Source organism: Amphiprion ocellaris, chromosome 14, assembly GCF_022539595.1.
Source record: "Amphiprion ocellaris isolate individual 3 ecotype Okinawa chromosome 14, ASM2253959v1, whole genome shotgun sequence".
In the NCBI taxonomy this organism is placed as follows: Eukaryota; Metazoa; Chordata; class Actinopteri; family Pomacentridae; genus Amphiprion; species Amphiprion ocellaris.
Genome location: NC_072779.1, coordinates 16,684,038 through 16,699,161, shown reverse-complemented (window position 1 = coordinate 16,699,161; position 15,124 = coordinate 16,684,038). Strand labels below are relative to the sequence as shown.

General features: G+C 40.6%; 1 protein-coding gene across 11 annotated transcripts; it reads right to left on the bottom strand.

The window, feature by feature from the left end:
• Positions 1–482: 482 nt before the first annotated feature.
• On the bottom strand, positions 483–14,617 carry aifm1 (apoptosis inducing factor mitochondrion associated 1). 11 transcript variants are annotated; one of them, XM_055017009.1, is made up of 22 exons: positions 14,375–14,617; positions 12,575–12,705; positions 11,950–12,067; positions 11,797–11,820; positions 11,276–11,404; positions 10,205–10,276; positions 8,584–8,801; positions 8,445–8,535; positions 8,265–8,336; positions 7,753–7,874; positions 7,479–7,609; positions 6,284–6,374; positions 6,044–6,128; positions 5,883–5,959; positions 5,440–5,548; positions 5,225–5,332; positions 5,026–5,114; positions 4,796–4,936; positions 4,102–4,244; positions 2,070–2,194; positions 1,005–1,192; positions 483–916 (listed from the first exon to the last, which is right to left on the bottom strand). In XM_055017009.1, the coding sequence occupies exons 1-22, from the start codon at positions 14,460–14,462 to the stop codon at positions 845–847; spliced, it is 2,424 nt and encodes an 807-aa protein (XP_054872984.1). In that variant the 5' UTR covers positions 14,463–14,617; the 3' UTR covers positions 483–844. The 11 variants fall into 11 exon arrangements, with proteins under 11 accessions (XP_054872984.1, XP_023149789.2, XP_035796816.2 ...); XM_023294021.3 differs by having other exon boundaries at positions 8,445–8,801; XM_035940923.2 differs by having other exon boundaries at positions 7,753–7,871; positions 8,445–8,801.
• Positions 14,618–15,124: the final 507 nt, after the last annotated feature.

The following is a 15,124-nucleotide window of genomic DNA, read 5'->3' as shown; positions in this document are numbered from 1 at the left end:
AGCCCACAGTGTCAAATAGGATAAGTAATGTGTGAGAGTATAAAACATGAATGCATTCCTAATAACAAGATGCCTTGAGTAAGAAAAAAAAAATTCTGCATGCTTGCGCATTTTTACCTCCGGACAGGATAAGTAGGCCAAGCTTCATTTTAATGTTATTTTGTTGGACTGCACATTGGATTTTCTTAATTAGATCATACTTCCACACAGTGTAAAATGAACTCATCAGGTGCCTTTATACAAGCCTGCTTGTCCCCATTTAATCTAACAATAAGTGCTTTTAGCTGAGGTCAGACCTTTGACTACTCAGTTTTCATGTCCAATCACTACAGTTTACATGTATGACCACAGCTAATCTGCCAAGTAGAACACATTATGCTTCAGGACAGATGAGCGCGGCTACACAGACTTCAACAACCATCAAAACAATCGCAGCTCAGAATGATGGTCAATTTGAGTCAGTGCTAATATCTAGAAGCAACTCCAATTTAAAAATAGCTTTTATTGCAGCTTTTCTCAGACCAAGCTGCTCTGATCACACAGAGGGAAACAATCAATGGACAGCATTTTCAGCCTGGTGGAGGGGAAAGCACATAGACAATCACACAAGTCTGGTGGTGGCAGGAAGATGATTTCTCTTGAAGAAAAAAAACAAACAAACAAAAAAGCGCAGCAGATACAAATTCCAAATATGAAAATATTTCAGCGACGTGACAGAATTTACATTGATACTCCCATTTGGTATGCATGACCAGTTGTGTCTTCGAGAATGTGGCAATGACTGCCTGAGTTCAGTCTTTACATGAAGAGCAACTCGCTCCCATGAACGTGAGCCTCCGTCATCTTAATCCTCATGAATGTTGAACAGCTTGGCCACTTCATTCAGATCTGCATGTTCCTCTCCATCCTTGATAATCTACAAATAACAGACACAAGCAGTTTTACAATAACCAAATCCATATTTAAATACAAACAATGTCACAAAGCATAGCGACTGTGCCCACCTTCCTTGCAATGGGCATCCTGTTGAATACATTCCACAGGATAATGCCCACCACCACTTTGTCTCTCAGGTAGAAGATGACTCCTTTGCCATAGTCGTCTTTGTGCGCCACAGGAGGAAGGGGTGTCACAGAGGCCACTGGGCTGGTGGCCGTGTCCTCTGTTTCACTTTCTGAGCGGATCCCAGTACCTGCAACACATGCACAGGTTTTAAAGAGAGGCTCAATCTGAACCATTGTCCATAAAGTCACCTTTTATTATTCATTGACAGGACTAAAGGGTCCCATACTGTGTCTCTTTTCAGCAAACTAATCAAAGTCTCACATATCCCACAAATGTGTCTTTCAATATCAAAGATGGTTCAACTATTCATTATAGCCATGGTTTAAATGGGCCGTTTCAGTGTCTGTAGCTTTAAATGCAGCTGAGCTGCTGCTGTCCACATCCCCTTCAGGAGGAAAATCTCTTTCTGTCGCTTCCAACTTTTTCTCCGAGCAATAATTGGTTATGAAAATATTGCAGAATACGCAGCAGTCGTTGCCATTAGCTTGTGTATAGAGTGGAAAATGGCTGTGAATGCCTGCTAGTCAATATGTAGCCTTTATGGGCTTCATTTCAGTCACCACTTCACACTCATTCTTATGTGTGTGTAATAACAGCTTTATTAGGAATTCAGCTGTATCCAAGAGCAGAATATGTGAGCACAGAGAGCAATAGAGAAGCAAACAGATGTAAATGTTAACCGAGTTGAGATTGCATGGAAGCTCAACTATCCACATGAAAACACAGTCAGTACTTGTTTACTGGTTTCACACCAGTTTCTGCCATCTCTGAATATCCCTTAGCATTACAGTTTCCACAGAGCTCTGCCCAGTGAGCATACAATCAAACCTAATGGTAACATTAGCCTCATTAGCTTCTCAACACACTAAGAACTTTCCTGCTGTTGTGTGACATTGCCAATATAAATTTAAGTAATCCACTCAGTATGCTGGGAGTGCATGAAGGCTCTGGTGTTCACTTTTGGGATTTTTTTTATTCTTTAACTTGCCAATGAATGTCCTTACCAGACTTTTCTGTAGCAGCTTTCGGTGTGTCCTTGGCAGTGGCTTTGGCAAATACGCCTACTGTTGGAAGACTGCTGTCAACGATCCCGATGGCCTCGTAGCCTACATCAGGACCCAGGTCACTCCTGTGAGAACAGACATGAGAGCTTGTTGCATTCTCTCTCCTGTGATTCCTGTTATTTTAACAACTTCCAATTCCACATGGAATTGGAGATTAACTCAAACAACATTGTTTAAAACAATGCCTTTTTCTGACATCCTAGTGATTGTTTTAAGTGTTAACGAATTCCAGTGTGTTTCAACCTGGTGTATTTCCCATTAATGTGTCTCCAAGTGTCATGCTAACTTTGTGCTTTTTGTCTTGATTGTAGAGATTCAGGGAAATATTGTTCAGCAGGGTAAAAATTGGTTTTCTTTAGAAGGCTGCAGGGAGCTCATGTTAATTGCCATGCTTTGTGCCATTCACAAGCTGTTTTGTGCAACTGCTCACTTCCTTGAATCTACCTCATCTGGAGGTGAAGAGTGCAAAGTCACATGACACTTAAAGCTGACACATTAATGGGAAATACATTAGGTTGAAATAAACAGGAATTCTCTTTTGCACAATATACTGTATACTGAAACTAGGCATACAGTTATTTTATGCCAAGAAGTTTTGCCTACATTTTCCAAGGAAAAAAAACATTTTTTTTTTACTGTTTTTTTTTCTTCCCAGTGTGAAGTACAGAAACTGCCAGCTTTTAAAACTTTACTGTCAAAACAGCTTCCCAAACACAGACTGTTCCTATTACAAACACACACACACATACACACATATATATACACACAAAGCAAACAGGGCTGAGAGGACACTTGTTAAAAATTAAGCTTTAAGCTTCACTGACAGCCCCCTAGAGCTGCTAACTGATGAGTTTCAAGATAGCTAATGACCTGAAGTTATGTTACAATTCGCTGACCTTCACAGATTACATGCTGCCCACAGAGCCTGTACACTAACTCTACTAATTCAGAGCAGTCCAGACCAATGGTTTGTGGGGAAATCTGCTGACACATTTTCAGCAATACTGCTCCAGCATCCCTATAAAACCTTGGAAAGCATTTTCAAAATTGTGTAGTCATGCAGAATCTAAAAATGAATGGTACATTTCATATACAGCATTTTACTGAAAAAATGCTTCTGAAATTGTTCAGCCTTTGATTTTAAACTGTTACAGGATATGGATAATGGTTTACAACAAGTTGTATACATGAAAGCAGTAATTTACAATGTGAAATGAACTAACAGATCACTGCTGCAGCAATGAATAAGTGTTTCTTGTCATTTACTTTAACATATGTTCCTCATGATTATTTTCATCCTGATTACTCTTATTAATAGAAACAGCAGCATACTGCCTGAGATGATCTGCTGGTGCGTCAGCTATGCTAATGTGTCTATTTTTTGGACAGCAATGAACCTTTGTTATCAGTGGAACGTGGTATTCTACCAACTATGACTAACATGAAGTCACAGCATTGGTCTGGGTAGTGAGAGCTGCATTCCACATTGTAGTTCAACTGTGGCAACTCCCTCATTATCTGGTAGACTCCTCCTGTGATCTTATCAGTAATGTTGACAGAGTTAGATCTTTTTCAAGACTATACTTAAAGTACCATCCGAGTAATACAGCCCTCTGCTGGCAACTCTTATATTAATGTCCTCTAAAGGCATTTTAAATATTTTAGACTTAAAGGTATTCAGGACTTCAAAGCAACCATGCATGCTCATCTGACTTCTAAAAGGATTACATCTCAGTCATTTGCAGAGTTGTACATGCTAACCCGTTGTTCAATTATTTAAATGTATTCAATGAATGTGGTCCTGTGCGGTCAACAATTTAGACGGACTCTTTCTTTCTTGAATACTTTCTTTAATTTCTACTTCAAACTGGTTTCATTGCTTGCAGCCACAGCCCTATTTTGGTTAACTGCTTAGAATCTGTGACCGATGAAAACCTCAAGTTTGCATTGTGAGCAAGAAACTAATACCCACCAGAACATAGACTGATGCCAGTAGGGTTTGCTGGCTCCTGTCATGTTCTCTCCTGCTAGTCGACCACTCACAACAGCGTGATCGTGGTGCTCCACTCGTCTGCGGCCGAGTCTGATGTCGTAGAAACATGCAGCATCTCCTGCCTAAATAAAGACAGAAGGAATTGATTACAGATTAGAATGTGTGCTTATCAGTCCATGCTAAAAGTAACAGAAAAGTTCTTATTGTTTAAATAAAGCACTAAACTCAGAGGAGTCGACAGACACTACTGACAATACAGTCCATTATGCGTGAACTGTGACCTGCTTTGGCCTGAGGAGGGCACTATAATAAAAGATCAGGCTTAAAATATCAAAAAAAAAAAAGCACAATTACTCATCACATACTATGAAAACCTTTCAATGAAAGCTGTTCAATGTATGCGTTATTGGTCTGATTTGGTTGAACGTGGCTGAGTTGCATTACTAAATGGCTGCGACCTCCATGACAGCAACTCAATCTATTTTGAAAGGAGATTCAGCCCTATAGGGTTGAACTGACAGTTAAACTGCCACAACTAATGACTAGATTCACTAAATTGCTCTAAAATGTCCAAAGTCCATCAAAATCAGCACAGTACATCTACTGTCACGACACTGAATCACTTTGCTACTGTTTATGGAATACTTTAACTTCCACATGAACATGAACTTACCACCCAAATATTGGACCTAGCTTGCAGTTCTGCATTGACCCGATAACCACCAAAGTCAGAGTCCACCTCCAGACCTGCTGACTTGGCAAGATCAACATTAGGCTCCAGGCCAACAGCTGCAACAATGTGATCAGTTTTCACCTGCAATATAAAGCACATGATGATCAGTAACTAATAAGCATTTTGTATTTACTGATTTAGGCTCCATTTGGGTAGTAATGTAAACTTACCAATCGGCCATCCTTCAGATGGATTTCTAACTTATCATCTTTGCAAGTGACAGATTTCACCAATGCTTCCGCGATGACTTTTACACCCTCTAGAAAACCAGGGACAGAGTATCATTACATATTATTTAAAAAAGAGAAAAGATGAGATTTTTAGGGAAAATCTTATTTCTAGTTGTAAGAAATGAAGTGGGACATGAACCTCTTTTGACTTTTTCCGTTGTCCAGTTGCTCAGATACTCAGGCAGCACTTTTCCCATGTTACCCTTCTCAGGGAACATCTGTATCACCTCCAGGCCAGACTCAGTTGCTGAAAAGAGAAAGCGGATGAGCGACGACTAAGCAACAAGTTAATTCTGTTAAACGTCAGCATTATCGTCTACTCTGTCACTTTCTCGGCTTGTCGGGTCGTCTTACATCTCCTGCCAAGGGCACAGGCCAGCTCGCTGCCCAAGAAACCGCCTCCGATGATTGTGATGGACTTCGCGTTTCTGGAGACGTTGTCAAGTGATTTGAAATCCTCAATCTGTGGTGAAAAACAAACTTTACATCAAATTTACAATTTTATGTGATAATGATATAGTGTACTTTACAAAAGACATGTTTCATTATTAAAAAAAACTATTTGCATTATTTTAGAGGGACTGCATGTTAGAAAGACTGTAAAAACATGTATATATGTTAGAGAAAAATGTGTTATCACCATTTGTAAAAAATCAATTTAAAATCAGTAGTATTTTCCATGATGCTGTGCCGTTCCTATTAGTCCAACAGCCAAAATACAGTAAATACAGGATACCATCAGTCAAACACATCCAAACTGATGCACAGCTAGCACCTCCTTGTGGCTGATCACTGACCTTGCGGAACAAAGTTGTCTTCTTCATCACCTCCTCTCCAGCTCTTTCGATGACTTGCAGATTCCTTGGAACGCCGCCTGAAAGCAGGAGATCACATTAGTTTGGGTCAGGTTCAAGCCACATGCTATAATTGAGAAAAGAAATATTTTAAGGCAGCTTGCCTGTAGCAATCAAACACTTGTCATATGAAATCTCAGTATCATCGTCCAGTTTTACTTTGTTTCCTCTCACATCCATGTGTACCACCTAAAGCGGAAGAAATATTTGTGTTTACAGGTTTACTCATCACTCATTTTAATGAAGTATATTTATTTTTTCCAATTTTCATCTTTTACTGAACAGTTCCAAAATAAGCACAGCTGTAGTGGCTGACTGAGAAACAAAAACACTTCTGAACAAACCTTTTTGCCAGTGAGAACAGCCACTCCCCCATTTTCTGCACTTGCCAATTCTTCTGAATTAATGTAGAATGATGGTGGCTGGAAGTAGATACTGAAAAATAAAAAATAGTAATAAAATGATTTAACAATTTTCTTATTAAAAACAGATTTTCGCAATGTTTCTACGACATTGCTGAAATGCCTCCACTACATATTGTACACATTCTAGTTGGTGTTATGACTTTGTGTCCATCAGGTCTCACTTGGTGAACAAAATGTTTGCAGTACAGGACAATTTGGATTGTGGCAAAACCCAAAAAATAAAGCAGATTCTGACAGAGTACAAAGTTATAGCCATGACAGTAGACTAAGCTTCAAATATGGATGCAGCTGCAAAGAAGCCACAATTTGTAACATGGATGCTTCACACACAGGGATGTCATGATACAAGATTCTTCCCACGCAATTACCATGACCAAACAAATTCTCCGTAATAATATTATTATTATTGTCATTATATTGTCAACGTAAATGCACTGAATGTTGTTCCTGTGTCAACCACATAGTTACTGGCGCTGCATAATTTACAATATTAGCATCATGATGTCAAAAATGTTAACTTTTTCACACAGCTTGTATGATGGACACCCTTAATGCCCAGACACTCCGGTTCACACTCATCTTCAACCTCGCAGCACAGAAGATTTGTACAATCACCAGAGTGGTGACCAGAATGCTCATGATCTCCCCTTCTGTTCCTGAGTTCTAGCATTGAAAAATGGCCAGAAAAGTGTTTCAGCAGAACATTATGTCATCACAGTGAAACGGACATTTGACCTTCTGGATATAAAATTTCATCACTTCATTATTTTATCCTATTAGACATTTCTGTGAAATTTTGTCATAATTAGTGTAGGAATTCTTGAGTTATCATCAAAGATGTGTGACCTCTGACCACCTAATTAATCCAAGTGGGCATTTGTGCCAGATGCAACGAAATTCCTTTTGGGCATTGTTGAGCTATTGGGCTGGATGGATGAACAAAGCTGTGGCCATAGACATTACAAAAAATAATAAAAAGAAGTTTCACAGAACAGGACAGTCTTATACTAATTGGGATAGACATAATGAGACAATAAAGTCTAAGGCAGACAGGAGGAACTCATGGCAATAAGGGTAAACAAGCTGAGAACATATTGGAACACTTCAAACACACCTTCTTTCTTTTCCATTCCATTGTTTGAAACGCAGTGTTTCAGTCACACTGGGATCATCAGAGAACCACAGCTCTTTTGAAAGAGGTGGTCTCATGTATGGAAGGTCTGGCTCATCAGTCACAATCAGTACCTGGAGCAAAAAATTAAAAGGGATTAAATGCTACTACATAAATGTAGCATGAGAAAAAAAACACACAAGTTTGACACAGAAGCTCAGGTCCAACTAGATGTATTCAAATCTGAATTTAGAATGAATACGGAGGGTTGACTGACCCTGGCGCCGGGGTCTCTGGCTCGAATAGACCGGGCAGCGGCGAAAGAGGCAGTGCCTCCACCAATCAGAAGGTAGGGGCTGTGTGAGGGTACTTTGAGAGAGGCAGGGGTGGAGTCCGCTGCTGGAATATGCATGAGACAGCGACAGCAAGCACAAGAGAGAGGGACAGAGAGAGAGCAAGACAGAGCAAGGCAAAAAGCAAAAGAGAAAAGAGAGACAGTCAGTAAATGATCTACTGGTATGCATGACTTACACAAACACACCTGGGAGAAGTTAGGGGACCTGGTAAACAAAAGGAATTCAACTTTTCACATGGGTGACATTAACCTTTATCATTACAAGAACCCAAACAAAGTGAAAAAGGCATGAACAGGGAGAGAGGAAAGCTGTAATGTGGAAAAAAGGTTAACATAAACAGGAGAAAATGTGTTTGAAATTAACATTATCAAAAAAGGGAGAAATTATAAGGTCATGTCTGCCCACTTCAACAGACGCTGGACTATGGTCTTACCACTCTCTGCCACAACTTCCGGCTGAGGCTCGGGTGGCTCTGCTGTGGGTGTTTCTGCTGCAGCTGCGGGTTCTGTTAGTATAACCGAATCATTAACCAGTCAAAATGAGACAAACGTTGCCCTCAGATGTGGTAAAAGTACATCACGGCTTCCATGCACAGCTCTGACTGAGTGCTTACCACTCTCCACAACCGGCGCCGGGTCAGATTCTGCGAGCTCGGCGGGGGAAGACTCTGCGGGCTCGGCCGGGGCAGATTCTGCGAGCTCGGCGGGGGTATGCTCTGCGGGCTCGGCCGGGGCAGATTCTGTGAGCTCGGCCGGGGCAGATTCTGCGAGCTCGGCGGGGGTATGCTCTGCGGGCTCGGCCGGGGCAGATTCTGCGAGTTCGGCAGGGGAAGACTCTGCGGGCTCGGCCGGGGCAGATTCTGCGAGCTCGGCCGGGGCAGGCTCTGCAGGGGCAGGCTCTGTGGGCCCGGCCGGGGCAGGCTCTGCGAGTTCTGCTGGTGCTGCTGGAGGCTCTGATGGCGGTGACGGTTCTGGTAGCATAGTGGTAAATTTCTATAAAAACCTCTAATGTGAACTTCAGCTAATCTGTGAAAGCAATTTGAACTGAGGTGTAGTCTGTGTCCACTTGAAACGCAACACAAAAGGAAACGCAGGACACCAGTGAGCAACCATTTAAAATGGTTGCTAATGGAACAAAACATTTTCATCGGTTTCACCGGTGCACCTGGCATTTAGCAAATCTGTCCGTGTGCATCTCTGGCTGACCAGGCCTGCCCTGGTCACTAATTTTCAAGAGAGAAGAATCCCACACTAAAACCTATTACTTCACTCGTTTCAAACACATTTGTGGCCACAGGCTTGTTTGAACTGCTGTCCTGTAGTTTCTGAGTGGATACTAGAGGCTCCTCTGTGCACTACTGCCTTATAGCCTCTACTTATCCAAGTGAGGTGTTTTAGGAACATAACTAAATTGTAAACAAACTGTAGCATCTACTGCCAGCATGGATATGCGGCATTAAGGAGACATTTGCAAATTGCAGCTACAAAAAAAAAAAAAAACCTGGGTTACACTGTCCTCCTTAAACTACAAGTCTATGCATGCACATCAGTCACAGCTGGCCATTCACTACCACAAAGAAATTTTCAACCCATGGAAAACACTGTGATATGATAACAGTCGGCATTAAGCATTGCATTTATGCAAGGAGTGCAGCATAAGCTTTGCTGTCAAAGCATGAACTTTCTGAATAAAAATAGCACAACTCGTCGTGGCTGGCTGAACAAATCTGCCTTTCCAAAGTGTTTCGACACCAGACACCAACAAACCCCATAGGTGAGGAGTCAGAAATAATACTGACAAAAAAATGACAATTAAATGTATTATTCACAGTGGGGGAAAAAAATCCATCCATCCATTATCTATACTGCTTAATTCTCGCTAGGGTCATATGGGGGGGGGGTTGGAGTCTGACTTTGGGTGAAGGCAGGGGACACCCACTCAGACAAACAATCACACTCGCACTCACAACTACGGACAATTTAGAGTTGCCAATTAACCTGAGCATGTTTTGGAGTGTGGGAGGAAACCGGACTACCTGGAGAAAATCCACGCATGCACAGGGAGAACATGAAAACTCCATGCAGATCCCAGGAAGGTGAGGATGCAAACTGGGGATCTTGTAGCTACAAGTGCTAATCACCAAGCCACTGTGTAGCTCCGGGTGAAAAAAACATGTTATGTTAACAGAACTGCTTATTTATATTATATATTTATACATTATATAAAAGCTTAATTTAAGTGCTAGTGCACGTAATGAAAAGCTTAGGTGCACCAGTGCAACCAATGTAAAAAGTTAGTCTGGAGCAAAGTGGATGTCACAAAACTATAAACAAAATTTAAAGCAGTTAAGTAATCTGTCCACATAAATCTTACCCTCCTCAACTACAGGTGCAGCAACCGGTGTTGCTGCCTCTTCTGGTGGTGCTTCTACCACCGGCTCATCTGCTGTTGAGGCAATGCATAGTAGGGGTTTAAAGTAAACTCTTTAAATAGTATTGAAAGGGGAGATTGTCAGGATCCATGCATTCTTCAGCTTTACCCTGGGAAAATTCTGTAGCACATTCACACTAACACAATGACAAGTGGAAGCTGCCCAATTTGTGGTTCAATTCTACAGAGTTGTACAAATTGTACAAACTGTATTTTACCCAAAATTCTGATGAAGAATTTAAGTTAAGTTAGAAACTTCCACATTAAAGGGCAGTTACCAATTATGAACATCACATTACAGTTAAGGGTAAGAAACATGTATTATCCCAAGACATTGCTGAGCAAAGTTGGACAGTAAGAGGAAATGTCAGACAGTACAAATTTCATTATACCTTAAAATATGATAGCAAGTAAGCCAACATATTTGTAACAAATACTGTCAACTCCAAACAATATTTCCCAAAAGAAACAGAAATATCTACAGTTCAGACAGGAGGTGTGCATATGAGTTTCCACTGAAACTGTAAAGGTCTCATTACCAAGGTTAAAAAGAACTTAAATCCAGTAGAACATAAAGACAACACAGCATGCAACGCTAAACGCAAAAGGTTAATGAAAAATAAACACATGCAACACAGAGGAGAAGTCACAGATCGTACAGTAAACTTCTCAACCTCTGGATGTAAATGACATTCACACAGACAAGACAATACAAGTTAGAATATTCTAAGGACCTCCCGTATAAAATGCGTCATCACCATAAATTTGTATTTTTAACATATGGACAGCTGTGTTTTACAGCCTGTTTTTTTAGAACTGACCTGACTTACCAGTTGGTGTCACAATTCCTAATAGCTCTCTTCAAAGTATGTTATGCGTACAAAGTGTAGTATTATTTGACATCTAGTATATTCTAATTTTTTTCCCCACCACTTTTTTGGTTCAAAGACACTCTTTATACAGGAGGCACATGTTAAACATGCATGTGTGAATATAGTAGAGTAAGCAAACAACCTGGAGGCGGTGCAGTTGTTTCACTGGGGGCTGCAGCTTCAGCAGGAGCAGCTGGTTCTTCAGCAGGAGCAGCTGGAGGGCTCGGCTCCTCTGGTGAAGGTGCTGCTTCAGGTACTGACTCAGGGACAGCTGAGGGAGAAAAGAAAAGAAATATTAACTAATATACAAATACAGTTTTAAATGCAGTTTTTTTTTTATTCTCAAAATCTGATGTTTACATGGAAATAAAGAGGAAGCTAAACCGTGAGCTGCAGAGTCAGCAGATTCAAAGCCTGCTTATACTGCAAGTAACCTTCAGCTATGACTTAAAAACACAAACCTTTCAATCAAACGAGTGACGCTGCAAATTTTATACAAGCATTGCCCTTAAGAGATTTGTAGCTTATCTGCTAGGGTTCTGATGATTGACCAATGTGTCCTGGTTAAGCTTAACTATGTACTAAGTTCTTAAAAGGTGGAGTTGGGTCTATAACTCTAAAAAAACTTTCTCTCTACTCAGACATGACAAAGAAAGCCCTCACCCTCCGTCTGTGTGGCTTCCACAGCTAAAACACAAAAATAATCAAAATGTGAAATTCGTAATAAACATGGACATTATCACACTTCTCAATGGTATTAAAAGTAAAGGTGCAAGTTTTACTGTCCCTAAAATTTTGTTCTTCAAATCTGCTCACCAGGTGGCTCTGATTGAACGGTTGCGGCTTCTTCTTTGGATGACCTCTGTGATCTGGTTGTAATTTCTTCAATACGCTCCTGATATCTTTTCTGGTCTCCCTTCAACAGGAAGTACGCCTGTGGGAATGAAAAATGCACTATACTTAGCCACGACCATTTCAACTCTTACTTTACGAATGTGTCAATCAGTGCTGACTGGCATCTTTCATCAGTGAATATCAGAGCAGGGTGGGCCATTCCGGATGACACACGTGTACTAACCAGCAAAGACAATGTTATTTCCTAATCCATAGATTCTTATGCATAATGCAGTACTGGGACAGGTGTTTTTTCAGTATAAAACATATTCTGCAGCATGAGGATATAACTCTAAATATACAGCCAGAGTCCTAAAGAACTACACTGTGTTTGTGTGTTTTACGCATGAGAAATAAGCAGTGCTGCAACAGATGGTGTAACACTCACGGAGCCCTGATATTAAACCTCATGAGGAGGTTATACGCACCTAAGAAAATTCAAGCCATTTTTAAGGCATTTCATATTTTCTGTTTTCTGTCCTTTTATGAAGTTGACTGAAAAATATGAACCATTTGTGACAATATTTTCGCTGAACAGGTTACTCACATATGTCAGACTACCAACGCAAGCTGCTCCAACCATGATGGTGTACTTCAAGTTGTCTCCACCCAGTCCTCCCGGCCCGGTGGACATGTTGGCCGCCGGTACACATGTTGGTATTCTGCCATTGTTTAACCCTGGAAACAATGTGGCACATAACAAAAGCTCAGACTAATTAAATCTGCATTGATTTTAAAGATGCTCACAGATGTTATGCAATTCACTTGACCACTTTACTTTGTATATAGTACTTTGTTTGATTCTTTTTATTTTTTAAGAGTATTTTTATCTATTTTTATTCTTATTTGCACTGCTGCTAATTGTCGAGTTCTTCCAAACAAATTTTGTTGTGCTTCTGCATAATGACAATAAAGTCTCTTTAACTTTAGATGTTAGGGATTAAAAGTATATCTCCCAGTGTTGACTAAAAGTGGTGTATTTAGCAATCTTTGTTAATGCTCATCAGGTTTATTAGTTCCAGCTATCTGAAAGACAATGCTACTTAATTAAATTCTGTATATATATTTACAATTCAAGAAATAACATCTCAATTTTGATTTAGCTTGACACCAAAAGGTTGAGGCGAGATGTAACACACATGCCACTAAATGTTGCACCCTCTTTTCTTTAGTTTACACTTGATTAAAATGTGTGGTTAATACATGCAAAAACAATAACACTGCCATTATAGAGTGTGCCTTGTGCAACCAGCAAGCCATAAAACATGTAGATGATTGCTACAATGAACATGAACAACTAGTGACTGCCTGATAAGAGATAACTAGCAATTAATTTCATTGTCAAATAATCTGTTCACTGTAGCCTAGATTATTTGTTTAATTGTTTGGTCTATAACGTGTCAGAAAATACTGAAAAATTTGGTGTTTCCCACAGTTCAAGATTTTGTCTACAACTCGAAGATATGAAATTTACTGTCATAAAGGAGTAACTTTATAATAATTACACTGAAAAAGCTTGAATTTCAGAGGAGTTAGACTTTTTTCCTTAAAAATGACCCAAAATGATTAAATATTTATCAAGTGATAGAATAACTGTAGCATTCTAATAAGAGAGAAACACTTTCTGAATTGTTAAACTACTGGCATGTTTCTGGCTGTATAAATCTATTCAGAATATGCCTTAATATATATTACGTTTATGCTGATGTGTGAGGCATCATGAATTTCCACCTGCGAGTGGCAAAAAAGTGGAGGTATGCAAAGAAATCCCTGTACTTGCAAGTGACCACACACACAAATATAACCAATCTCCCAGGACTGTTTACTCCTAACAATACCAATGCAATATACTGACATGAGTAATAAGCCCTATTGTACCTTTAAGCATGCTGTGCAGAGGGACTGTGCTGTATTTATCCTTTTCTGGGTCACAGGGGGCCGAAAACTCCTCTGATCCATGTCAAAGTCGGCCAATGCAACATGGCAAACTCTGACGGGTCATGTAACATGGTGCAACACCTGCACTGCAACTGGCATTAAATTAAAACATGTCAGTAACACGTGCCCCTGTTCATTAGCGGCGTTTACTGACAAACTTCCAATGAAAAACACCGTAGTTTAAGTTAGCTAGTCAAGTCTGCTGCCAACGTCAACATTTGCTAATTAGCCCAGTTAGCTTTCTAGCCACCATACGAAGGTCAGAATAGTTAAAGTGAGCTCAGCTAACAACTCTACACCCTGTCTGTTTTACTGACATTACTCTGTGTAATATCGTGCTCCTTGTGATGAGTTTTTGGAGGGAGGCCAGGCAAGCTAGCAGGACAAGTTACTGTGAGAAGTTACTTACCTGTTCTCTTCACATTCTGCCGGCACAAAGTGGACGAGCTTCTAGCAAGAGGTGCGAGCTTCTTCCATACAGTCCGACATTTCAGCATCGTGGCTCCGCTCCGCTGTAACGGCTCCCTGTTTACTAGCCGACTAGTCGGGCAGAAGCACCAGCTAGTTACTGTTAATCAAGTCCAACCGCCAGTAAGTACTGACAACCAGCCGCAACGCGCCGCACGCCAAGGCCAGAGACAGGTCATACGTTCCTGGGGAACCATGGGTAATTGTAGAGACTCTTAAACATGAAAGATTGGTCACCATCCAGAAACTAAGCAGGGATACGCCCTCACAACAAAGATGGCGTCGCCCCTGATATCTGTGACAGCGGCGACTATAAGTGTCGTAAAGATTAAAACCACTCGACACTGTATTTTCTGTTATTTTGTGCCAGAGCACAACAGGGCATTTTATTAATACTACAGCCAACAGCTACATTATCAACACTCATGTAAATCCAGATCTCAGCCCTGTGTTAAATGCTGTTACACGGAGTGGCTGCTGTTTCGACATCTTTCCCTCAAGGCTCTTTGGTAACTGCCGTAAACCTGGTTCTTGTTCGTGACTTTCTACAGATAAAATGCTGCTGCTGCCCTCCACAGTTTATTGAACAGCCACAGTCAGGGACGACTGTCCAGGAAGAGACAGCAGAGATGAAGATAACAGAGACGAATCGTTATGAGGTTGCACATCCAAAAACACGCGAACATAATAA